Here is a 26,071-nt window from a genome sequence, read left to right on the forward strand (position 1 = left end):
AATCCAGTCCCGAAGATTTTGATGGTCTACTATCGAGGATGAACTGGGGATAAAACTCGACTAGCTCTTTCGTTTCCATCTGTGTTTTTGTTACGCGAGGGATGAACTTGTCTAGATCATGCCCTATGACTTAACCTATACGTTCGCTTTCTAAAGGCTAAAAATGGCTCCATTCTTACGAAAAACATGGCTCGAAAAACATTAAAACTAATTCTTTTAATTGGGGTTTTTATAAGGTATAAAGGAAAAGCTTTCCATTTTAATTTCGTCGAAGTCTTCTTTTTGTGAAAATAAAAAAACTAAATTCCTCGTATAGAATAATCGGATCTCTTTGAAATTCATATGAAAATGCATTTTTCTAAGTATAATTTTATACGAGAACCTTTTTCCCTAGTTCATTCATTCCGCAATACTCCGATGTCATTTCTTATACACGAAAGCCAGTATACCCTACTTAATAGAATTTCAGTATTCTGTGCTCGTGAAACTGAAGAAAAAAACATTTCAGAGTTCCAAGTAAGCTTGTAAATTTCTGCCTACGATGGAAAAAACCACTTCCCTGAAAAGATGATGACTTTTTTAGACTAAAACTGATATCTCCGTTCACTAGAAAATAATTTAGCAGACTATCGAACGAGGGGCTAATCACTCTATTAATTTCCTGTACATCAATTACGGGTTAAGTGTAATAAATCATTTAGCGCTATCAAGGGTATGTACTATAGTTTTAAAGATAAACGTAATATGAGTCAAAGGTACAAAAAAAATGCTATGATCCCCTCGTTTTCTACCCTAATTTCCCATGCTTATAGTTCGTTCCAGGGGTGGGACGAAATTCAATTCGAAAAAAATTGATCGATTTGTTGATCTTTTCAAATATATTTTTACACCCCTATAAGCTATCTCTAATATTCTTCAAGTACTCGCAACCTAGTAAACCTTTCTAAGAGATGTCGAGAAGTGTTTAAATTTTTGTCTGAAAGATCTCGGTATCGAATTTCGAGATGAAACCTCGAGTATAGATCAAATAAGACCGCGTTGGGATTCGATAGTTTGAAACTGTTTTCAACAGAATTTCATCGGCGCAATTTCCGAAGTTCGATTTCAATAATCAGAAATCCGAATTTCCAAATAGTCGAGACGCTAATTTCGAAGTTAAGACTAATTGAGCTTCATCAAAGATTCGTATGTATTTAGTAAATATATCCCTTCCTCTCTGTTCAGCTTCCGCAAACTAACGCGTGTAATATTCGTGGTAAAACGCTATACCCTAGAGATTGTAAAAGCGGTTTTGAACTCATGAAAGTGGTACAGTGCAAATGACAAAATTCGCAAAATTATGACTAATATATATTAGGATGCAATACAAACCATCTTATAGTATCTTCGCGTTTTGAAATTTGAGTTCCGTGAAAGAAGTAGAGTAATTTTTAGATTAGAAATTCTGCCAGTAAGTTAGGCGTGTGTTTTAACCACTATTCTTAATTATCCTTGCTTTTGGTTACCACGTGGTGGGTCCTGGATTCCAATCATTTTCACGTCAACAGTCGCTTTGTTGATATTTAAAGTTACTAATAATTGTTTTGCAAACTAAATGCTGAAAAAATTTCACATATAAACATATTACATCAAGACGGTCTCGGGATCGAACCCGGGGCCTTCTTGATGTTGTGAAGAGAATGAGAAAACCTCTACGCCACCCCTCAAGAAAATTAGGCTGAGAATAAGACTGAGTTCGACAACCAAATTTTTGTGAAAAAATATTATGGGATTGGTATAAAGTGTAAAAATTGTTCGAGAAAGATATAAGGATTATTTCGGGTTGATCTACTTCTGATCAGTATAGGTACTCTATTTAAAAGCACTTAAAACTTTTCCCGGATGAGCGAAAATCTTTATAAAATGAGCGGAAGTTTTAAATATACGCTATTAACATTAGAGCTAGACTAGTAGAACAAATATTTCAAAACGCAACTTCATTTCGAAGACGCTTTTAATCGTAATAATCACATCATTAACGCAAAAACTTTCTTGTAATTTTGCACCAAGTTTGACCATGAAATTACCGCTGAGTAGTTCTGCTTCCTTCTCTCCATCCAGTCCCGGTACTGAACTCCAGTCTTCTGGTATCCGAACCCTGTTGGCAAAATTACAACGCGCTTCGTTAATTTCAGTTGTATTTTATTCTTGCTCGAGCTTCCCCGAAACTTTGCAAATTCCTAATCGAGTTTCGAGCAAGTTTTGCGTATTTTGTGTCGCACCGAGGGGTCTGAATTTACCCCACTAATGTTTGTTTTTTCATAATGTTGTCAAAGATATTGCATTTTATTTTATCTTCAATGATATTTTCGTAAAGACTTTATGATTGCAGTTTTAGAGAGAGAAGCATTTACGGAATTACGCTTAAGTATTAGACCCCTCGGTTTGGTTATCAGAGAATGTGAAGCTATTAACGACCACCTATAAACATCCCTAGAGTACCTTTCTCAATTAATTATCTCTCGAACAATAATTCCAACCATCGAAATTAATTTATAAATCGGCTGTTTCGTGTTTACAACACTGGATTATAAATCTTTAAGATATTTTGATGGGATTATAATTTATCATATTATCTTGTGAGGACAGCTTTCGTCTTTCAAGTACTTAAGGGGCAAGTCTACTTTAAAATTAAAGTTTTTAAATCCAATTTAATGAGGTAGGGGTATTTTTTAATTTCTAGCAGTTTCTTAATTTAATGAAAATTATTACTTTAGAGTGGCTATACCCCCTTTGATGACGGTGTTGTTAATCAAGTTAAATTTTACATTTTACAAAATTAATTACATCACTGAATGTCCTTGAGACTGTTCGTTTGCTGGACGGTTTCGACCAATTATTATGCGAGAAAGAGTTGGATAGGGTAGTCAGGACCGTCACATCTTGAATGGCCCCTCCTTTGTGTCGTTTCTCGCCCGTCCACGTTCGTATCGTCTTTCGAATTTCTTTCTTGAATACCTTTGTGGTCAACGTGTACAAAACTGGGTTCAAGGCTGCATTGACCGGAAGTAAAAAGACGGCGCACCATCCGTATAAATCATCAGAAATACGAACTCCTGTTTGAGAAGAAAAATCCTTAAAATATTCATAAGGGTCCAGGAACACGACGATAAATTCCTTACCAGCTAATGCTAAAACTTTAATAAGTACAACTGGCATCCAACAAAGAAAGTCCGTCGCTACGATGAAGGCGAATCTCTTGGCAATGGCTCTATCCTGTTGCTGTTGCGATGATCTATTGCAAGTAAAAAAATTACTTAAGGTGCCAGGATATCGCGTGAAAATTGTATTAACGTACCTGAGTCCGTTTTTGGACTCCGTGATGGTAGCGAACATGGCGCAGTAGGCGTAAGCCACGGCTAAGAAAGCCACCGAATTGAGACCGCAAAAGATAGTTGTTGAATATTCCCAAGCTCGAGCGTACGGCTCATGGATATGTAATGGTAAACAGACTCCATTTTGACCGTAATATTCATCCCCAAAGTACGGAATACCAAATAATGGTAATGCAGATACCACCATCGCTAGGGATGTTACATAGTTCAACTCTCTGACGTAAATATTCAAATATACGTCGTATCCTACCTATAGCCCAAAGGGATGCCATTATTATCCTGGCGAAGGTAAGGGTTCTCCTCTTTAGGGAAAGTGGGAAAAGGATGGAGGAATATCTGTCAGCGGTTATTACAGCCAGTATCAAGACAGATGCCTCGCAGCTGACGGTATTCAAGAAACCGCATAATCTATTACACATAAATTATCTGCTTAATTTTAGTAAATACATGTTAGACTTAATTAAATTCTCGCCTGCATTGCCAGCTACTTCTCCAGTTGTTTTCTCTTTGAATGTAAACTCCACGGTACGCTACGTCGTGTCCAGCTACGATTAGTAAATAAACACCCATAGACATATCGGCCAAGGCCAAGTTCTTGATGTAGAAGGAGTGAACGGCATTCTTCTCCTTGATTAGAAGCCGACCCACTAAGACGAATAAGTTGCCGAAACAACTAATTCCCGAAACCAACCAGACGCTAACCCTCAGTACGGAGTTGTCCAATAGGTTAGCGATGCTTGAGATACCATCTCCGTGAGGTTCGCACACTCGGACGTGTAAGGCGGACGAACAAAAACTAAAATCGTCAAAGTATCTGCGAAAATGCGTAACAATTAATTCATTTCACACTCCCTTTGAAGTTTGTACGAAAAAATAAATTTATTTCGCATGAGATGCGTGCGATTTAAATGAAAAAGTAAAACAGCTAAGGAATCATCTTAAAGTTAATTAAGCTGATATTACTTTACAATTCTCTTAGGATTTAACCTAATAAATTGGAAAATAAGTCACAAATATACCACGAGAAATTTATTTTCCAAGAAGAAAATGAGAGCAAATTATGTTAATAATATTTTGTCATTGCTGGTATATTTTATTTATAATCCCCAAAGACAAGAAAAAGTATTCCAGGAACCAAAATGGCTAGGATTCTTTAACCATATAAAAAGGAAATGGTTTCTTCCTTTTGAAAATCCTCTTTTATATAACAAGATGAAAAAAAGCCAAATAATAGTCTCATAGAACCCAATATTTTACGTAATAATTTTCTTTGTGTTTACAACAACTATGCTTACAATAGGTATCAAACGAATATCTTATAAATTTTTTGTTATTGGTTGAGAGATCCTAAATTTATCTGAAACTAGACCTAACAGTAAAGATTTTACTATCAAGTAACAAAAATACAACTTACATGTGATGTAGTTCGCTCAAGTTGCTGAAAGTTTCCTCTTTTAACGAACGTAGTGCATTTCCTTTCAAATTCCTTTAAAAATCAGTTACGAATTACATAACCGCCCTCTCAAACTAAAATTTTCAGTTAGGTTTAGAAAAATCTATAAAAATAATGATGAAGCTCCAGATAACGGGGATGATGGGAGAGATTGAAAGTTTGAACTTATGAGTTATAGGCTTAACAAATTTCGGTAAGTTTAATGATGCCACCTTTAGATAACTAAATGAAGGTGATGAAATAGATAAAATCAAGGCCATGAAACTTACAGCGATTGAAGTCTAGTCAATTGAGTGAAAGTTCCCGGACTTAAAGATTCCAAAGAGTTTCCGTGGAGATCTCTGAAATTTAAAACAGTTATCAAAAGTTGGGTGAGTTCGCCGCTATTCGGTCATCCAGCCCTCATCTCTACGTTGAAATTTCTACTCTAAAATACAGGGGTATTTGAGAATTGAAGGTAGAGAGGGAGTTAAAACGTGCCTAGAAGCACGAAATGAGTAAGCACATGGACCACAAGCCGATAAGCTATCTAGACATTGAAAGAGTTATCTTACAGCTTTTCCAAATTGGTCAAATTGCCGAAACTCGAATCCTCCAAAACTCTCAAGCGATTTGATCCCAAGGACCTATAAAGGTCAAGAAATCGAGGGTTATTTGGGGAGTTGGTTTAATCCACCTTCCGAGGATTAACTTTGTGTCAAAAGCTAGAATTTCCTATTTTGGCCACCTAGTTTCCAATTATTGGAAGATTTTCGTTGTGGAAAAGGTTTAATCACTAGTATTAGCGTAAAGGAAATTTCCTAGGCTGTCTTAACTAAGATTAGGAGCTAATAATGAAATTTCTTAATGAGAGAATTCTATCGCGTTAATTTAAATTATTTTTAATTACAAGTTTAAATTTGAGTTGCATTGGTTCCCTATCTTTTGAAACATACTAATGAGCTATAGTTTTAATTATTCTAATTACTATATTAGGATTAAAGTCAAGTTTCACAATGTTGAAACTAACATGCTAAAACAGTTTAACTTTCAAATCGGGACTTACAACGAAAGCAGGCTTGACAATCCATGAAAGTTACTTTCGTCTATATTTTTAAGCTTATTCCTCGATAATGAACTATAAAAATAATTCACATTTAGGTCTATATAAAAAATGCAGTTAAAAATCATAGAATGCGAAAGGACTTACAGCGTAGTTAGTTGGGTTAAAGAAGAGAAAATATCAGAGGGTAAAATATCTATTTGATTACCGTCCAAAAATCTAGAGCAAAAATGTAAACTTTAACCTATTTGCAAAACGGTTAATGATTATAGAGAGGTTAAGCTGAAAACTATTATTAGATGTCTAATTGGCATGCAGCCACCCAAGTGGGGAATATTATCTTAACCTCTCTAATTTATTTGAGGCGAATAATGAAGGCACTAATTACAAGTAAAGCAGCCTTGTCAGACTATGAAACGTTGCAGGGTGTAGTTCGCAAATTTGGCACTCCCTTAAATCCCTAGTTACAAAAAAAAAAGGAAAAATGGGTATACCGTATCTTTAAAGGAAAAGTGAAGAGGAAACTGAAGTTTATTTTTGATCGATTCTCTATTATTAAATTATACTTATTTCCTGATTGTCTTACTACGTAGATGGGTCTTATAATTAGTATAGAAGAAAGGATTAAAAAAATTCTGTATTTTCCTCTTCACCATTCCTTTAATTGGGTCCTTGCAAAGATGGGCGTTGTATCTTACAGTTCTAAAAGCTGCATTAATCCGTCGAAGGCGTTCACGGCTATCTCCTTCAATGGGTTGTGAGACAGAATTCTGCGTGATGAAGTTGCGTAAAGAATAGTAGTGTAAGAGGATTAATTCCCAACCTATATATACTGACAACGCCTATAGACGCGGCCATCGCGTCTTAAGAACTCCTAGCTTTAATATTAAAACTCTCAAGGTGTACGCCTTAACTTTACACTCGACTTCCTTCATTAGGAAACTAATTAGCTTCGAGAATATCGCCATTGTACTAAATTAATCAACACGTTTCGAGTATAGCTTTGTCTATACGAATCGATTCGCTTGCGAATTTTCGAGAATAAGCGCCCATAGAGAGAGATTCGTTTAATTAAGTTTTCCAAACAGTCTGTTACGGAGGATTCTACTAAGTCCTTTGTTTCAATATTTTTCAGTTTTCAACATTTTTCTTTTGGAATATTTCTACATTTCATATTCAATACCATAAGTTTATAAGATGTGTTACATAAGAATGACATAACCTATACTTCGTAATGCTATAGAGAACTACTACACTCGGTTTTGCAGTCCATCTTCATATTTAGTCTGTACTAAGCCTTTGACAGCGCCTCACCAGAATCTATGACTTACGTCACGCCATGACAAGCTACAGTTTGTAACCAGTGACAAACTTATGGGGAATATATCTTAGGAACTTATGTTAACTGCGATTAGTAAAATTAGACCCGTTAATGAGCTTAATCTATAATCAATTAAAGTTTATCTCCATTCCACTCTATCAAGCGGAAGCGTATACATTTTATTTTTTGTTAAAAACCAAACACGCGTAATGAAAGAAAGAGAGACTTACAATAGATTCAGAAAAGGAGTGAAGGAAAATGTGTTGTTCTTTAGAGACTGTATTTCATTTCCAGTAAGATACCTTGGGTCGGTGTCGTTAAGAAATAAAGAAAACATAGAGATCAAAGAAGACTTATTAAGCAAAAGAAAAGAAAAGAAGCTTATGCATGGTTAAATACCCACAAAAACCCTCTTTTTCTTATTATAATAATAACGTTTATAGATCCTTACAATTTCTTAAGATTGTTGAAAGGCCAAAAAGAATCTTCTCGGATATACTTTATTCCCGAGGCAGTGAATATTCTTGAAGATATAAAGAAGGAAGTATTTTTGAATAAAATACTTGACAAAATTTATTGAAGATAGCTCTGGCTTGCCAAAGATATTATCACTACACTTACAATGTTTCTAAAGATGGTAACGCTTTCAGACGAGACGTATTTAAAGTTTCAAGTTGATTTCCCGAAAGGTCGCTTGATAAAAATAAGAAATATGTTCAATTTAAATATTTTCAAAGGTTCACAGGATCTTAAACTGAATCATCGAAGTTTTATTTCAACTCGTGCTCTTTCGCTTTATGTGTTAAGGTGGAATTTGGTTTGAGAAATTTACTCGTTGGTTGAAAATTAATTTAGCCGTCCTAAAGTGTTTTCCCCATAATCCCATAAGTATTTTAAAGACTGCTTATTGACTTAGATTCCACATTAGGGAATTTAATAAGCCCTTGACGTAATTCGTACTTTAATAAGGGTTAGGGTTAAATATTTAACTTATCTGTAACTTATGTTTACCCATTCTAATTATTTTTATTTGCATCTTTATACCGTTTCTTGGAATTAATAAAAAAAAATAATTGTGGTTTTCATTATTTTCTTACATTTCTAGAACGCTCGAGTCTGGGAGAATGGGAACGTGAAGCAAATTTCTGTGAACGCAAAAGAGACGTCTTCCTGAGCAATGACATTCGGATGGAATGGTGGAAAGAGCTGTCGCCGGAAATAAATAAATAAATAATAAATAAATAAATTTATTGGAGAAGGGTGAGTCGAATTTCTGATCGTTTCCTATTTTTCGTTTGGGACCGAAGTAAACTTTAAATTGTTGTGGGCGTGATAAGGAATCAGCTTTCAATTTGACTCCAATTTCAAAAACATCCTTTCTATTAATAAATAATTGAGGTACCTAGGTTATATCGAATATCTTTTCAATTAGTCAAAAATGTAGTTTCCAAAATCAGTTCACTACAAAAATCCTGATTTTCAATTTCTCATTAATTAAACTAAAAGGTTTTGACTGACCTTGACCTTTTGGTTGAATTTTGTATATATAGGTATAAGAAAAATCCGAGAAAATCTAAAAAGGAATTTGTTTACTAAACTCACCACATACAGTAGTTTCTTTTTCTCTATCTTCGTCTGGTCTTTTCCGATACATCGTGTTCCAGTATTTTTTTCGATGGTTATCCTCTGTTGGAATACACGAAAAATATCTCAACTCCGTTTATTAATTAATCAAAAATGTCTTGATTAGAATCAAGACCTAAAAAGTATCGATAAGACTGAGGTTATCACTTGTCTGAAGGATCAGATATTAATTTTTCTTTTTAATTGAAACTTAAATGCATGCTTAAGAAAAAACAACGTTCCATTACCGTTTTCCGTTGAAATAAATTATTTTACTGGTAATCAATTTCAAAAATTTACTTATCTCGGCTTTTCGACCACAATTCCATTCCCCGAAAACATTTTATCATTACATTAATTACTTTTGGGAGAGTACGTGTATGGTTTTTGCGTTTTAAAAGGTTCCTAAAGACGTTACATCTCCATTCGTGACCAGCACGCTTGGCAGTGGAACATTTTAATTATTCTAAAACCAATGGCGCCAAATTCAATAGGGACAGTAACATTTTTACTCGCGGTTTTGCAAAATGATGTAATATCAAGCGTACTTTAGTGAACCGTCGTATTGTTCTTTCTCATAGTTCAGGGCATGATCAGTGTTACTGCCCAATTTCTCTCTCTAGTTTCTAACAATGGTTAGAGACTATTTGATAAGGCGCGGCACAACGTTATATTCTAAGTAGCACAAAAGGAAAATGAATCCATTTTTTTATATTTTGGTTTGAAATTAATAAACTCATGATAGTAGTTATAACGAACAGAAAGTCAAGGGAATGGCACCGGTAATGAGCAGCAAAAAGAGAGGAAATTTTGCTTCAAGGTAGCAGAGGGACATGGTAGTGAAAATAGTAATCTAGAATTTTGTTCGTTCAAACCTTAATATATCATGAAATATTCAAGTGAGGAGGCGGCACTACCTAGAAAGATTGATTTTGGCAGATAACAGCGAAAAAAATTATGTTCTACACACACTGGGACTATGGGAGAGTTTCTGGGCCACAGGTCGCACATGATGAAATTTCAACTCCAGTTTACATCTGTTCGTACTAGTAGCAGGTTAAGCTATAGTTTGCTCAGGTCCTGTTAGTCTCGAAAGGGTTATATAGTCCTCGTAACCAGTGGCGTCGCTAGGCCTTTTTTTGGGGGGGCTATAGCCCCCCAAATTCCAAACTTAGCCCCCCCCCCAAAAAATAATCAGTAAACCCTACCAAAAAATTGCTCTTAGCAACCTAAAATTCTGTAGCAATATATAAAAAATTTTCAATATCAAACAGTAACAGATGGAAACAAGTAAAATGTTTCATGTTCTTTCGAAGGGAGTCCCAATAGTGTGCACTAAAAGCTAACCAAAACTAAAAATAAACCTAAGACGAGTGAAAATCCTGGCGCAGCAGAAAGACACGTTACCACTGTGGGGTCGGACATTTCTGATTTTTTGTTTAGGGTCTTTGAATTTTTTTCTTTTTATTCATGTGCTAATTAAATAGATAACGATGTGGCTACTATTAAGTCCCAGCCCTTGGGCCATCTTGTTTATATTAAGTTCTTATAATAACTTTAAAAAAGTTTGCCCAGATTTAGCCCCCCCCCCCAAATTTCAAACCCTAGCGACGCTACTGCTTGTAACTTTTAAAAGGTTGTTGTCATGGCTTAACAGACCGCTATTACATTTTTTTATTGTTTTATAGTTTATTTTGACACGTTATCTCCCAAAAGTAATTAATGTAATGATAAAATGTTTTCGGGGAATGGAATTGTGGTCGAAAAGCCGAGATAAGTAAATTTTTGAAATTGATTACCAGTAAAATAATTTATTTCAACGGAAAACGGTAATGGAACGTTGTTTTTTCTTAAGCATGCATTTAAGTTTCAATTAAAAAGAAAAATTAATATCTGATCCTTCAGACAAGTGATAACCTCAGTCTTATCGATACTTTTTAGGTCTTGATTCTAATCAAGACATTTTTGATTAATATCTGTTCCTTCAGTCTTCATTTTAATTAAGAATGTTAAGAAACTGTTTTACATTTTCAAAATCTGCACTAAGCAGAAACAAATATATATAGGGGACCATAACTTTCGCTCAATCAGACATTTATTTATTATGATATTTCAAAAAAAAACGTAAATCAATAAAAGTTTGTATTCTTATTGTAATTAACATAATTCAATTTTTTACAATCATTCATTGAAACGCGAGGCGCCCCCTAAAAATTCAAGAAATAGGACCAAATTGACAATTTTACAAAATTTTTAAAAATGCTGATTATGTCCGTTTATCATTTAGCTCAAAATTGTCATAAGCCCAATATGAAATTCGGATATCCTTAAAACTTCATAAAGACGATCCGAGATTTTCAATTTCACACTTTTTTGTAGCATAAACTAACGTCTGTTTGATATGAAGCTTCAAACCTTAAACAAAATATAGTCAGGGCTACCCTAAAAGTTCACCAAGATGATCCAAGATTGTTAATACGCCTAAAAAGTGCCATCTTCAAAATATGTAGCCGGGGAAAAGAGAGCGTGATCGAGTGGGCTATGCTAGTGGTTGGAAGTCGCGGGGGTTGGGACAGTGATAAGGAAGTTGAGATGGATTGGAAATAATGATGGGCGACCTGCGGCACCGTATCTCTCCCTATGTACCTCGCGCACGCCCCTACCCTTCGGTAGGCGATTGCTAAGTGCTGCCGCGGAGCGCCATTTTATTTGTATGAGAACTAGCTTCTATTTTGAAGATAGAGGGAGCGCCCTTTACAATTTAGTCCAGTACGACCCTACCTAACCGCTGAGGATGCTGAGAGGACTATGTTGCCGTAGGTGGGGGTACACAGGCAACGCTATAGGTGTGGGGGTTTCTACTCCATTCCTCTCTCCTTCAAGGTTGGGACTCCAGGCATAGCCAACTCCATCACGCACTCGACAACGCAAAACAACTCGCGCCAGCGTGGGAAATAAGGCGGTGACACAGGGCAAATGACCAGTTTAAAAATTCCTTGGTCCAGTTCAAAAATTAAATCGGAGGGGGGTCAGTGGTCCACGAGACTACTAAGAAAGTTCAAGGGTAATCAGACTCCACACATTAAAATTCTCATATTTTAACTATCCACTTCTTTAGTTTAGCAGACGACGTGCTCTGGTCAATGGTAACGGACCAGTTTATTTATTCCAAGTCAGGAAAGTCACTGGCCTAATGTCCAATTTAAAAAATGCTTATTTGGTCACGGACCAGAAATCTCACGTAAACGCGACGCGAATGACGAAAACTTCGTATTTTCCGATTGCCGAGAGGCGAAATAGCCCGGCCTCCTTTTACGTCCACCCTTGTATTTTGAAAGTGGGACTGGGACTATGGGGCGCGAATACTTATTCATCTAATACCTTCTCTCTAGTAAACTAGATATCGCTTCTTGGTAAAACTTTATATAACTAAAACCATGAGTTTATAACATATGTTCCAAAACAAGCTTCATACAACTTTTCGAAAACAAATTTCCCTGAGATTTCCAGGCTTTTCCCCATATACTTCCCTGAGTTTTCCATGTCTTTCCCGTACATGGAGCAAATGTTAACAAAGGAGGGAAGGGGAAAATAGGACTATTACATAATCAAAGGATATCCCCGTATCTCTAATAAAACCAGAGTTACGAGCTTCCAAAATTTAGTGTCATGTTAATCCTATGGAGGAGGCAAAGTACCTACAAGTATCCGGGGCAAGTACCTACAAGCACCCGGATCAAGTACCTACAAGCACGCGGATCAAGTACCTACAATCACCCGGAGCAAGTAGCTACAATCACCTGGAGCAAGTACCTACAAGCACCCGGGGCAAGTACCTACAAGCACCCGGGGCAAGTACCTGCAAGCACCCGGGGCAAGTACCTGCAAGCACCCAGAGGCACCCGTGGCAAGTAACCACAAGCACCCGGGGCAAGTACCTGCAAGCACCCAGAGGCACCCGTGGCAAGTAACCACAAGCACCCACAAGTAACCACAAGTACCTACAAGTACCCAGAAGCACCTACAATTATCCACAAGCACCTACAAGCACCCACAAGTACCTACAAACACCCACAAGTACCCGGGGCAAGTACCCACAAGTACCTTCAAGTACCCGGGGCAAGTACCCACAAGCACCCACAAGTAACCACAAGCACCCACAAGTACCTACAAGTACCTTCAAGTACCCGGGGCAAGTACCCACAAGCACCCACAAGTAACCACAAGCACCCACAAGTACCTACAAGTACCTTCAAGCACCCTCAAGTACCTACAAGTACCTTCAAGCACCCTCAAGTACCTACAAGTACCTTCAAGCACCCTCAAGTAACCACAAGCACCTACAAGTACCCACAAGTACCTACAAGCACCCATAAGTACCTACAAGCACCCACAAGTACCTACAAACACCCACAAGTACCTACAAACACCCACAAGTACCTACAAACACCCACAAGTACCTACAAACACCCACAAGTACCCGGGGCAAGTACCCACAAGTACCTTCAAGCACCCACAAGTACCTTCAAGCACCCACAAGAACCCACAAGTACCCACAAGAACCCACAAGCACCCACAAGTACCCACAAGAACCCACAAGTACCTACAAGTACCTACAAGTACCTACAAGTACCTACAAGCCCCTACAAGTACCTACAAGCCCCCACAAGTACCTACAAGCACCCACAAGTACCCACAAGCACCCACAACAACCCACAAGCACCCACAACAACCCACAAGTACCTACAAGCACCCACAAGTACCTACAAGCACCCACAAGTACCTACAAGCACCCACAAGTACCTACAAGCACCCACAAGTACCCACAAGTACCTACAAGTACCCACAAGTACCCACAAGCACCCACAAGTACCCACAAGCACCCACAAGTACCCACAAGTACCTAAAAGTACCCATAAGCACCCACAAGTACCCACAAGCACCCACAAGCACCTACAAGTACCCATAAGAACCTACAAGTACCTACAAGTACCCATAAGTACCTACAAGCACCCATAAGTACCTACAAGCACCCACAAGTACCCACAAGTACCTACAAGTACCCACAAGCACCCACAATTACCCACAAGTACCCATAAGTACCTAAAAGTACCCATAAGTACCTACAAGCACCCAAAAGTACCCACAAGCACCCACAAGTACCTACAAGTACCCACAAGTACCTACAAGTACCCACAAGTACCTTCAAGTACCTTCAAGTACCCACAAGTACCTACAAGTACCTACAAGTACCTACAAGCACCCATAAGTACCTACAAGCACCCATAAGTACCTACAAGCACCCATAAGTACCTACAAGCACCCATAAGTACCTACAAGCACCCATAAGTATCTACAAGCACCCACAAGTACCCACAAGCACCTACAAGTACCCACAAGAACCCACAAGTACCTACAAGTACCTACAAGCACTCACAAGTACCTACAAGCACCCACAAGAACCCACAAGTACCTACAAGTACCCACAAGAACCCACAAGTACCCACAAGAACCCACAAGAACCCACAACAACCCACAAGTACCCACAAGAACCCACAAGTACCTACAAGCACCCACAAGTACCTACAAGCACCCACAAGTACCTACAAGCACCCACAAGTACCTACAAGCACCCACAAGTACCTACAAGCACCCACAAGTACCTACAAGCACCCACAAGTACCTACAAGCACCCACAAGTACCTACAAGTACCCACAAGCACCCACAATTACCCACAAGTACCCATAAGTACCTAAAAGTACCCATAAGTACCTACAAGCACCCAAAAGTACCTACAAGCACCCACAAGAACCCACAAGTACCTACAAGTACCCACAAGAACCCACAAGTACCCACAAGAACCCTCAAGAACCCACAACAACCCACAAGTACCCACAAGAACCCACAAGTACCTACAAGCACCCACAAGTACCTACAAGCACCCACAAGTACCTACAAGCACCCACAAGTACCTACAAGCACCCACAAGTACCTACAAGCACCCACAAGTACCTACAAGCACCCACAAGTACCTACAAGCACCCACAAGTACCTACAAGCACCCACAAGTACCTACAAGCACCCACAAGTACCTACAAGCACCCACAAGTACCTAAAAGCACCCACAAGTACCTACAAGCACCCACAAGTACCCACAAGTACCCACAAGCACCCACAATTACCCACAAGTACCCATAAGTACCTAAAAGTACCCATAAGTACCTACAAGCACCCGAAAGTACCTACAAGCACCCACAAGAACCCACAAGTACCTACAAGTACCCACAAGAACCCACAAGTACCCACAAGAACCCACAAGAACCCACAAGTACCCACAAGAACCCACAAGTACCTACAAGCACCCACAAGTACCTACAAGCACCCACAAGTACCTACAAGCACCCACAAGTACCTACAAGCACCCACAAGTACCTACAAGCACCCACAAGTACCTACAAGCACCCACAAGTACCTACAAGCACCCACAAGTACCCACAAGTACCCACAAGCACCTACAAGCACCTACAAGCACCCACAAGTACCCACAAGTACACACAAGAACCCACAAGTACCCACAAGAACCCACAAATACCCACAAATACCTACAAGTACCTACAGGTACCTACAAGTACCCACAAGTACCTACAAGTACCCACAAGTACCCACAACAACCCACAAGTACCCACAAGAACCCACAAGTACCTACAAGCACCCACAAGTACCTACAAGCACCCACAAGTACCTACAAGCACCCACAAGTACCTACAAGCACCCACAAGTACCTACAAGCACCCACAAGTACCTACCAGCACCCACAAGTACCTACCAGCACCCACAAGTACCTACAAGCACCCACAAGTACCCACAAGTACCTACAAGCACCCACAAGTACCCACAAGAACCCGGGCAAAGCGCCTACAAGAGCTCAAACGCAATGTTTTTCTTGCTTAATATCCCTCTAAAGGCGTGAATCACGACAAAAACGCCGTAAGTCCAATATAAAAAATTAGGGCTAAAATGCGTGTCTCTATCAGTGGTAAAACGCCGTAATTCCAATACCCAAAACAACGTAAGTCATAGTATGTGTTAATAATGATAAAAATCGATACTTAAACTTAATTGATCTTAATGAAACTAAGAAAAGGCACATCTATGGACTGTTATCTTTCATTTAAGATGGTTCCCAAACGTAACGAATGATTAGTTTTCTTTATACACGATCCCAATTAAGGTCATTTTTCAAAAAAATCCCATGTTATGTCTATGGAAGAATATTGTATCTTTCACTAAATGTCTGATTAATTTTATGGATTCTAAAACCACCCTTAACAACTTTTTTCTTTATAGAACTAACTATTAGTTGGATCTCTTTGAAATTTTAACCACATATTTAGGGCCCAAATTTTAGTTCACTGGCGAAATTTCAAAGCAGCAAACACAATACGAAAAAAGTTATGGCCAATCAGAGAACCCTCCTTTAGCATTAGAGGCAGTATCAAGTCTTATCTAAGAGAGCGACCGCTCTCCTAGAATTGCAACCAGTATGATTTTTTTTTTTTTTTTGAATTTCTAAATAAGCTTTTCTACATGTATTTTTATAAGCATTTGTAAGTATGGATCAAAGGGATATTTACTAGGAGCGCGTATCATTTTTAAAAAGGTAAACTGTAGGAGAAATTTGTAATCTAATTTTGTCTAGCATGGACAGTGGCGATCATAATAAGCCGCCATGGGAGATCCATACTTACGCAATATAGGGTTATGGAATAATACGAGCGAATACACGCTAAGATTTCAAGGTTATTTTCGGTCAAATATGGTAATTTTTCCCTTTACATAATTCACAAAGGGAAGCCATTGAAAACTACGCCATTGTGATAATGCAAAAGTTATTTTGAATGTAAATCAATCCGTCTTGGGGGAAATTGCATTGATGAAAACCCGTGAGGCATCTTTACATAACATTGAATGGTTCCGGAAATTGATTTTTATTTTTGTTTGAGATCTTTTTTAAGCCTTAGTTTTTTATTCACCAAGGTCAAAAGGTTATCCGGTTGTTTTTTTTTTAAGTATTTTTCTTTCAAATCTTTGTTTCTGCTGAACGTCCGCGGCATATTAACGCTTAGGGAAAGAAAACTTGTAGGGGCAAACTCACTAATGTTAATCCTACGAATGAATGAATGAATGGTTTATTGACCCTTTTGTTTACAAATCCCTTTTGGAACAGGGAGGAACCCACTAACGTGGGTTCACAGGTCCGAAAAAAACATTAAATGTTATACAATAAAAACACTAAATTAAACTTATTACGCGAAAATTATTTACAATTATTTACAATGGCAGCTGATCTGCATATGACTATCCTCTAATAGGGCATGGGGTAGAGGAGGCGCAATTTCGCCCAATTGACTAAAATACTTTTTGTAATACTAATGATTTCCTTATTTGTCCTATCCCCGAGAGACAGGCTATCCGCCAGGGTCATGGGCCCAAACTTTAGGGATGGGGCTCTTGCTTGCGCCAGGGCCGGACAAAACATCACTACGTGTTCGATGTCCTCTAAGTCCTCCCCACAGAGAGGACAGCCTGCCCCCTCCTTATCAAAAATGTGGGAAAGACGAGCGGACGTTGCCAACGCCCCCGTCCGGGCCAGGAAAAACAACCCACTAGCAAGGGAATTATCATAGAATGGTTCTATGCCCGGGGTTTCCTTTAACGAATACAGGGTCAAACTCTGATGGCCAGCAACGTCCCTCCGCCATTGTGCTTGAGAATACTCAGCAACGGCCTTATCTACCTTGGCATACCACTCATGTAGCGATTCAACCGAGCTCCGGGATACTCCCGCACCATAGTTTTCGTGAAAAAATTCAACGCGCTTTAGCCAGGTAGTTTTTCTGGACATTGCTCGAATATAGCAAAATACCCGCCGCGCAATGCGCACTTCATTCATAAACAGCAACCGACCCAGGTAGCGGAGCTTGCTTTTGGCCTCCCGCTCCTCAAAGGCAGACCAGGACATTTCACCCTTGACAGCGGCATACGATGTAATAAAGTTACCCCCCAACGCGGCCTTACCCACGTTAAATTGGGCCTGATTAAGTCGGCGACTCGTAGTAGATGAGAAGCACATAACCTCATTCGCGTAAGTTAAAGCCGGAACCGCGACAGCCTTCCATAGCGTTCTCATAACATTGTACTTATTGTACGAGTGGTACCCCTTGTGCTTTATGGCACCAGCTAGACGGTTGGCCTTAGCCATCACAATACTTTCCTGAGGTTCTAAAAACTTCCCCCTATTCGATACCTTTACACCTAGGTAGGTTACCTCAGTCACTTCTGCTAATACACAACCTTGCAGGAAAACCGGGTCGGACCCCCTCTCAACAGGCAAACTATTTTCGAGGACTACACATTTATCTGGGCTAAAAGCCAACCCATATTCCGCTGCGTAGGACCCACAAATATCCAAAATGGCTTGCAGCCCTACCCGCGAATCAGCAACAACAAAAATATCATCCGCAAAAAATCCACCAACTATCCGAGAGTCCTGCGCCGCGCCGCCAGGATACCTAAGCGTAAAACCTAGGTTGGAAGCCCTTAGGGCCCTGTCGAGAGGTTCCAGATATAGTGCAAAGAGGAGAGGAGACAGAGGACACCCCTGTTTTAAACCCACGCCACTGGACATGAAATCTGAAACCACATCCCCAAACCAATAACGGTACTTTACATCCTCATATAGCCTAGCCAGGAGAGCAACAAAATGGCCTGGAATGCCTAGGGTCACCAGTAACTCCCACAACCGAGTCCTGCAGACGCTATCGTAAGCCTTTCGTAGGTCCAGAAAAGCGAATACCGCTGTACGTTGTTCAATTCGAGCAATGTCCATCAACTGGTATACTATAAATAGACTATCAGCCCCTCGCCTATCCCTCCTGAACCCATTTTGTAACTCCCCTAAGATATTATTGTTCTCTACAAAATGTTCCAAGCGTGTTTTTAGAATTGCCACAAACACCTTAGAGACGCACTGCGATAGGGCAATTGGCCGGAACGAGCTCAGATTTTCAATGTCCTTTCCTCCACCTTTGTACAACAGTTTTATTTCCGTGAGGCCCCACGACTCTGGAACAGTCGAATTTTGTAGGACGCCATTTAACAATTCGCACAAAACCCGACGCGAGCACCCGTTCAGGGATTTTAGGAGGTCATACGAGATAGAGTCAGCCCCCGCCGCCTTTCCCGTGGGGAGAGCGTTGAGAACTGTATCTAGCTCATGGGGATGAATCTCATCGCGGAGAGAGTCGTCATACTTCATCTCTACACCGGCTTGCAACCCGGGAAGGGACGCGTGGCATTTTTTGAAAGCTTCTTCCTCGGCCTGGTAGAATTCCGAGACTCGTAATTTAATAGCCCCTGGACCTGATAGAAGAGTAAAACCATCCTCCGCCTTTACTGCTGCCCGAGTCTGAGGTGGGTGTGGTGGGTTAAATAAGCGCCAAAACTTTTTCCCAGCCAAACGCTTATCAGATAAAATATCCTGTTCCATGGCCCGATTTACTTCTCCAATCTTGCTTGCTACAAGCTGCGCGACCTCACGTTTACGAGCACAATAGGAGTTCCAGAGCTCCTTTATGTACTCCGGAGACACTGTACTCGAGTGGCGGCGGCCTTCCCTCGCGGCTCTACGATACATACGGTTTGCCTTTTTGCGTTGTTGGATAGCCATTTTAACGAGCGCCTGTAAAAATGTTTCACCCGCTGCACATCAAAGCTCAGGGAGAAGCGACCTTACAGGCTGCGTGGGTTTTTTTTATTGAAAATAATATTTATTTTTAAAAGAAAATTTAAATAGTGACGCAATCTTAATAGTCAAAAATTGGTAAATAAAGTTACTAAATATTTAACTATTCAGGGTTTTTTAAGAGATGGCATGGCTTCGTAATATAAGATATTCTTACCCCAAAATGATCAAATTCCCGATTACAACCGAAAAAGAAGTAATTTTTGGCGACATACGAGAGAAAGGAAAATAGATCTTACCGCAGTCCCATTCATCTGATCCATCGGGACAATCTTCCGTGTCGTCGCAATTGTATCTTTGCTCGACGCAAGTAAAATTATCTTGACAAGGAAACCATCCTTCCTGGCAAAAGAGAGCTTCTCCAATGATAATTTCCCCTTTCCGGACCATCCCTCTTTCTCCAAAAACAACGTGCAGTCCCATCATTGTAGTCCAAAAGCACCATCCTCCTATATGTATATAAAAAGGTTAGGTATTTATACCCAGAGTGGGAGAGATCAGTCTACTACGTGTTTTGTTTTTGGAAAACAACTTACCCAAAATTATAATAGCCGTATTGAATCTCATCTCCACCCTCGTTATAAGAACAAGCTCCTAAACACAACAATGTAGAAAAAGCCTTTTAGAAAATTTACTGGTTTATTTATGAATTTATTTAATAATCCCAGGCATATTGAATTGTGGAATTAACATGTAGGTTACGGGAGGGTAAACGACTTCTGTTATAGCTTTTAACAGTTTAGTCAGGAGGGAAGGTTACGCCCACCCGTAAAAATGTCTTAGGAAAAGACACGTGTCACGTGATCTATATTGAAGGGGTTCGCGTTAACAATGCTAAAATTCATTTCAATATTATGTGGAGAAATTGCATAAACTCTGGATTATAGCGGTTAGTTTTCGGTCTGTTTTTAAGGGCGAATAACTCCGGAAACCCTTCTTTTTTTACTCTGGTTTTTTTCAGTCTCTACTCTTTAGCTTTTGTTTTTCTTGAAAAAAAGGAGCTATAAAGTTTAATGGCGCGCCATTAAAGCTATTTTTGCTCCCACCAGATTCTTATTCCTCTTCCGTATTTTCATGCTTGGTTCATATTATAAATAATAATTTCGTCTATTGAAAACTATAAGCCTCTACCTCGGAAGAAAACATGCGTTTGTTGGTAAAAATAGATTTTTCTTGAAATTCGAGATTGGAAAATAAAAATCAAATTTCCCATCAAAAGTAGTTTGATAATAGAGGGTTAAGAAATTGATCAACTAGCTTTTAGAGTTATTGACGTATAAGATCGAATTCAAGTTTGCTTTTCAGTATTGTGTTTCTTTTGAAATTAAGCTTAAACTCCTACAAGTTCTTGTGAAATTTAACTTAACGAAATTGAAGAGCAAAAACGTCAACAAGTTTTTCGATAAATTTCTTAAAATCTGCATTATTCAAGTAAATAGACCTATTTTTCCTTGGAAAATTGTGTCAAATTTCTCGCGAAAATATAACGGTCCTATTATTACAAAAGGTGTTTGACGTTTTCATCTCAACGTCAGGCTTGGGCTTGTTTATTCCTAAAATAGAACCTGTTATACTTGGTTTTAAAAAAAATAATAATGCTAGAAGTAAGCCTAATTCGTAAGCTCCTCTGTGTTTAATTAATTAATCATATTGTCTTTAATATTTTAAATAGATTACAAAATACGTAGTTCCATTACAAATATTCATTATTTTATACGCATTTCCAAATGAGAAGCATTAAAATTCTAGAGTGTCCCTTTTCCTGAATAAAAATACTTTTACCCTTAAGGCATCTTAACTTGGCTTCATTTTTCACTATAGCTTAATACGCAATTTAATAGTTTATGAAACATTCCAATTTATTTAGCAACGTTAGCAACGTAGCCATCGAAAAATATTTACAGTCTCACTTGATTTATTATTCCTCGATTAATATATATGCTGAGCTCCGTGTTTCCAAGCGATCTTTTCTTTTTCTAGCAGTATCCGGGTGATCTATTACCTCATTTATTGAACACTAACCTGATATAAGAATAATAAATAATGGCTACGCTTTTATGTGTCGCTTTTAAGAGACAGAGATTGAATTTATCCCACAGGGAATTTTAGAAACCTCTCTCAATTACTATGGTGAAAGTACGTCCATTATACCATGGTAATTTTATGTATATGGGTCCTAGCAACAGTCTCTTTTCGTCATTAGGGATTTTTTTATTTACTTATTTATTTATCCGAGACTAGCTAAGATGTACCCGGATACCCGGCGTTGCCCGGTGTGTGTAAAAACCGGGAAGTGTTTTCTGTCTATGTAGATTCAAAACCCCAGCATACTCTTTGGGCTAACCCATGTAAAATGAAATTTTCAACTGGTTTTTTCGGGGTTAGATTTTGGTACTAGGAAATTATTTTTTTGACCTATGGTCTGATTCGTCTCAAATAAATTCATCAATATATAAAAAGCAGAGCGGATAACAATTAAACAGACTATACAGTAGCGCATTGAACAAAGTTCACTATCCTTCTTTTTCGCTAATTTTACCAAATACCAGGAAATTTTACGATTTCATGAAAGAGATCGGCAAAGCCCCATGAAAGGGATATTCCCCAACTTCAAATCCTGAGTGTCTCATATCACTCGACGATTAAGTTTTTTTGGATGACAGGTCTAGAAGATGGAGAGACTGAAAACCTCCCCAGGGATCTGTGGCGACAGTCACTGAACACTTGACACGTTTACCGGCACGCGTGGAAACCCAATTATCGCGCCTGAAATCTGATCTCTTTTCAGAGCTATATGGCGAGGGGTAGGGTATTATCCTTTATATTTTTTGCCCAAAAAATTAACAAAATAAGGATAACCATCAATCGTGATATTAACAACGAAATAATCTTAAACACCCTAGTAATTTTAAAGAAATTTTGAAATGAAATATTTTAGGCGAAACTGACAAATGTCCGACCCGACATGTTTGAAATTCGGAGTCAAGTGCGATCTCAGTGGAAGTTTCGGTTTTACTTTAAGGTATATACCTAAGCATCTTGGAAAGACTAAAAGGACAAGGCTTAACCAAAATAGACCAAGTTCTTTTAATTTTAAAATTTAATAACCTAACCTTATTAGAGATTGAAGTTTGTTTTGTTTTGCAAAATTCGATCCCATCCTTGGAAAAGATTTCGTTCCCAATCCAAACCTGATCCCGAAGTCCCCTGATTCGGATTATTTTTGGGAAGGCTTAAGCATTTCCAGAAATAATCCGAAACTGAGTAGTGAGTAAATCCTAAAATTCTCCTTAAGAAAATCCTGAAGTGAGTAGGCCTATTTAAGAATTGGCATATTGTCCGCGTTTTAACCTTTAGAAATAGGTCAGATGGCAAACTTATACCTATAAAACATTTATCTAAAACTATACATAGTTTTCAATCATATTTTATGCATAAGGAAATAATATAATATCAATTTTAAAAAGGATATAAACGAAATCCTATATCACCACCATAAATATCTGACAACCAACCATAATAGGCACATGTCGGCCACTTTTATCACGTTATGTATCATTCCACCTGGGGCTTTAACTACGATGCATGCTCTGCCTGAAATTGCAATACATATTTTTTCGATTTCATGGATTGTCAGACGGAAAAATTGCAATAGATCCGAACGAAAACTCGTCTGATGTAAGAGAAACGTCCTTCGAGTCTAGTCTGGAAAAGTATCATAAATATTTCTCTACACTTTAGGGAAGCGGAAGTAAAAAACGGAAGGAGGACAATACTCCATTTGTTTTTACTAAAAATAGATCTGGGAATCAAAAATGCATTCGCATGTTAGCAAGAATATGATAGAACCAAATCCATATTTTATTACACTCAAGTTGATCATAAATTTAAAATATATTTTATTTTCGAATAAATTAATTTTTTCTAACAATGATAATTTAATATTAAAATGGCATCTAGTTATAATGTCAACAAATTCAGATGCTAGACGAGGTTAAAATATTCACCTTATGGTATAACGCGGGTAACAACAGTTAATTATATACAGATAAAGAATGAGTTTTAATTCTAAATTCCCTTGATAACAAAATGCGAATGTTTCCCTTTAGAACTGACGAAAGGGAAGTTCTATCTTTCCCTGAAGGTAGAATAAGTTTCTTTCATCTCTTAATCTGCCAAAAAAAAAATCCTTTTAGGTATGGAAACATCCCTGGGGTATTTTTCAAGAAAAACGTAAGCCACCACAACTTGAAAGTTATTAAATGTTCTTGGTATTTACTGTGTAACCAAACTTTGCCAATCGTGCAATGACAATTCGTAGGACGGATAAATTTAATAAGATATAGGGGTCTAGTTCAATAATCGATATGACATCTAAATTCGCTTTTACAGCGAAAACCCTACAGTTTTCCTCGTGGATATTACGCCCGCCTTCTGAAATTGCTCAACGCAATCCCGTTTCCATGAACGCTATTAACACTCGCACGTGCAGGCTCATTTACTCGAACCTTTGCCCGTAATACGAGATTCTCCCACTAACTCGGAAATAATTACCCTTCTAATTAAGTTCATCTTAATTAATCACATAGGCGCGAGTAAAGAAAAGCATATATACGGTGTTTTTTAGACGTTCAATACCATATGATTCTGTTCTAAAACGATTAAAGCTGTAATTAGGACATTATTATTATTGGATAATAATCTGAGGCAACCCGACCCCCTACTGAACCCAACCTGAAAGACCTCTCCCGAATCTATCCAAATTACCTAAGCCTAACCTTATTAAATCTGACTAAAAATAAATACTGTGTGTGTCAGTTTACCGTCGTATCTTCAATATATTGCATTTGGCCAGGCTGTAACGTGATAGACTTGTACAAGCTAAACTAAATGCGGATGAGAGACAGTTTTCCTAACGAATTTACGTTTCCCATATCCAAGCCAAAAACCTTTTTACTAAACCACTCAAACTCGGTATAGGTAGACCTATAAGCTTTTTATCTGAAAATCATACTTTTAAACGCTAAATTTTCTGATAAAAACTTTGCTTTTAGAATTTTTACGTAATTTCATTTCCTTTAGGGATGTTTGCTCAACGTTAAAAACTTAAAATGTTTTCGACTCTATTCCGATTTGAAAAGAAAACAGATGTACAGTACCTAGAGTGCAAAGTATATTTTATAAGAAATACTGTACGTATAACTAAACCTCTGCAGGAATATGAATTCCTAATCCTTTAAAAGCCGTAAAGCCCTTAAATTCTTTTGGGTTCTCATATATAAAAGATGCCAGCAAAATTGGAAAGAAATCCTTTTGGAATTAAATTAATATTAACGAATAAAGCAGTGCCTTATTCCCTTTGCACAGGTATTTAAAAAAGTTTAAAAAAAACTGATGGAAAGATAATGGAAAAACTTGGGAAAGTTTTATTCTTCTACAGTTTCATTTGTTTAATTCATTATTTAACTAGATTGTAAAAAAGCCATCGGAAATTTCAATAATTTAGTTTGATAATGAGTTTTTGTTTCTTGATTTTAATATTTAACTTTGAATTTAAGATTTGATATTAAAAAAATCATAAGAATGATATTTACCTGAATTTTTCTTTTGGATAAGTCCTTTTACGAAATCGATGGGGAATTTTGAGAAAATGACTTCAATATTCGGTTGACTTGTCATAAGCGTACCGCGAACGCTGAACGTCCAATTACGGCAAAGGCCCGAAGAGAAGTGATGAGGGAAAAGTAACCGCCTGGGGGTCAAGAGAGTGGAGGAGGAAAGGAAGGGATAAAGCAACATTCGGAGGAGCATCCCTGAGAACTATGAAGGAGAAGGAGAGAGTAAACGCTTGGAGAGAAAAGAAGAGAGATATTATTTCTCCCTCTCTCTCTCTTTCTCTTCTCCAGAACTTCAGTGTTTTCTCTCCCTTAAGTTCCCCCTTATTTTCTTCATTTGAATTGAATTTCGACAAATGTTTCTTAAACAAATCCCACGCTGATTTTGGGCTTCCTTATTTACATAAAGTTCAAATCGAAAATTCTAAATGCTAAAGATACTGAAGGAAAAGTGACGTATAAAATCACGTGGTATAAAAACAGGGAAACGTTTTTTGTGGTTGAAAGCGTTTAATTAAAAAAGCCAAAAATTTATTTTTATCGGGATATTATTATTTATTAACAGTAATTTATTTAATCCGGTCTCCATATTTTATATAAACTTAAATATTAAAAACCTTTTAATTTAATTATTTTTTCTTGGTATCGGATGACGACTGGCGTGTCGTTCTGTTTTGTTTTAACTTTCCCGAAAGCGGATACGAATTCTTTCGGCGGACTTTGGCTTGGACAGTTTCTTGAAATAAACTCGTTAGTAATTCAAGACTTTTATGAAAATTAAGGATAGGGTCTTGAAGAAAGTTATGCAAATTGCCTTAGCACTTTGGCTTGTCGCCGC

At 38.0% G+C, this 26,071-nt stretch overlaps 1 protein-coding gene and 1 long non-coding RNA gene across 2 annotated transcripts; one reads left to right on the top strand and one right to left on the bottom strand.

Annotated features, from left to right (window-relative positions):
• Nucleotides 1-1,981: 1,981 nt before the first annotated feature.
• LOC149661863 (uncharacterized) lies at nt 1,982-25,312 on the bottom strand. The gene is made up of 21 exons (XM_089843385.1): nt 25,213-25,312; nt 20,155-20,212; nt 19,858-20,067; nt 8,793-8,876; nt 8,288-8,396; nt 7,812-7,883; nt 7,642-7,713; nt 7,421-7,492; nt 6,568-6,639; nt 6,258-6,329; nt 6,017-6,088; nt 5,873-5,944; nt 5,382-5,453; nt 5,097-5,168; nt 4,789-4,860; nt 3,847-4,188; nt 3,625-3,782; nt 3,338-3,563; nt 3,162-3,274; nt 2,827-3,095; nt 1,982-2,137 (listed from the first exon to the last, which is right to left on the bottom strand). Exons 2-21 carry the CDS (start codon nt 20,183-20,185, stop codon nt 2,063-2,065), a joined length of 2,337 nt encoding a protein of 778 aa, XP_089699511.1. The 5' UTR covers nt 20,186-20,212; nt 25,213-25,312; the 3' UTR covers nt 1,982-2,062.
• On the top strand, nt 7,841-9,945 carry LOC149661864 (uncharacterized). Its single transcript, XR_016369001.1, has 3 exons — nt 7,841-8,160; nt 8,296-8,450; nt 8,741-9,945. It is a non-coding gene; the product is annotated as an uncharacterized LOC149661864 (long non-coding RNA).
• Nucleotides 25,313-26,071: the final 759 nt, after the last annotated feature.

Source organism: Phalangium opilio, unplaced genomic scaffold (assembly GCF_054372755.1).
Source record: "Phalangium opilio isolate 3A_F unplaced genomic scaffold, DU_Popi_V2 ptg000070l_1, whole genome shotgun sequence".
NCBI lineage: Eukaryota > Metazoa > Arthropoda > Arachnida > Opiliones > Phalangiidae > Phalangium > Phalangium opilio.

What these genes read in the sequence shown, in the direction of transcription:
- LOC149661863 (XM_089843385.1), bottom strand. Translation starts at nt 20,185, where the DNA reads ATGAGATTCAATACGGCTATTATAATTTTGG. An exon ending in TTGTCAAGCCTGCTTTCGTT is followed by an intron (nt 5,454 to 5,872) that starts GTAAGTCCCGAT and finishes TGACCTTTATAG; the next exon opens with GTCCTTGGGATCAAATCGCT. An exon ending in TTGACCAATTTGGAAAAGCT is followed by an intron (nt 5,169 to 5,381) that starts GTAAGATAACTC and finishes TTTAAATTTCAG; the next exon opens with AGATCTCCACGGAAACTCTT.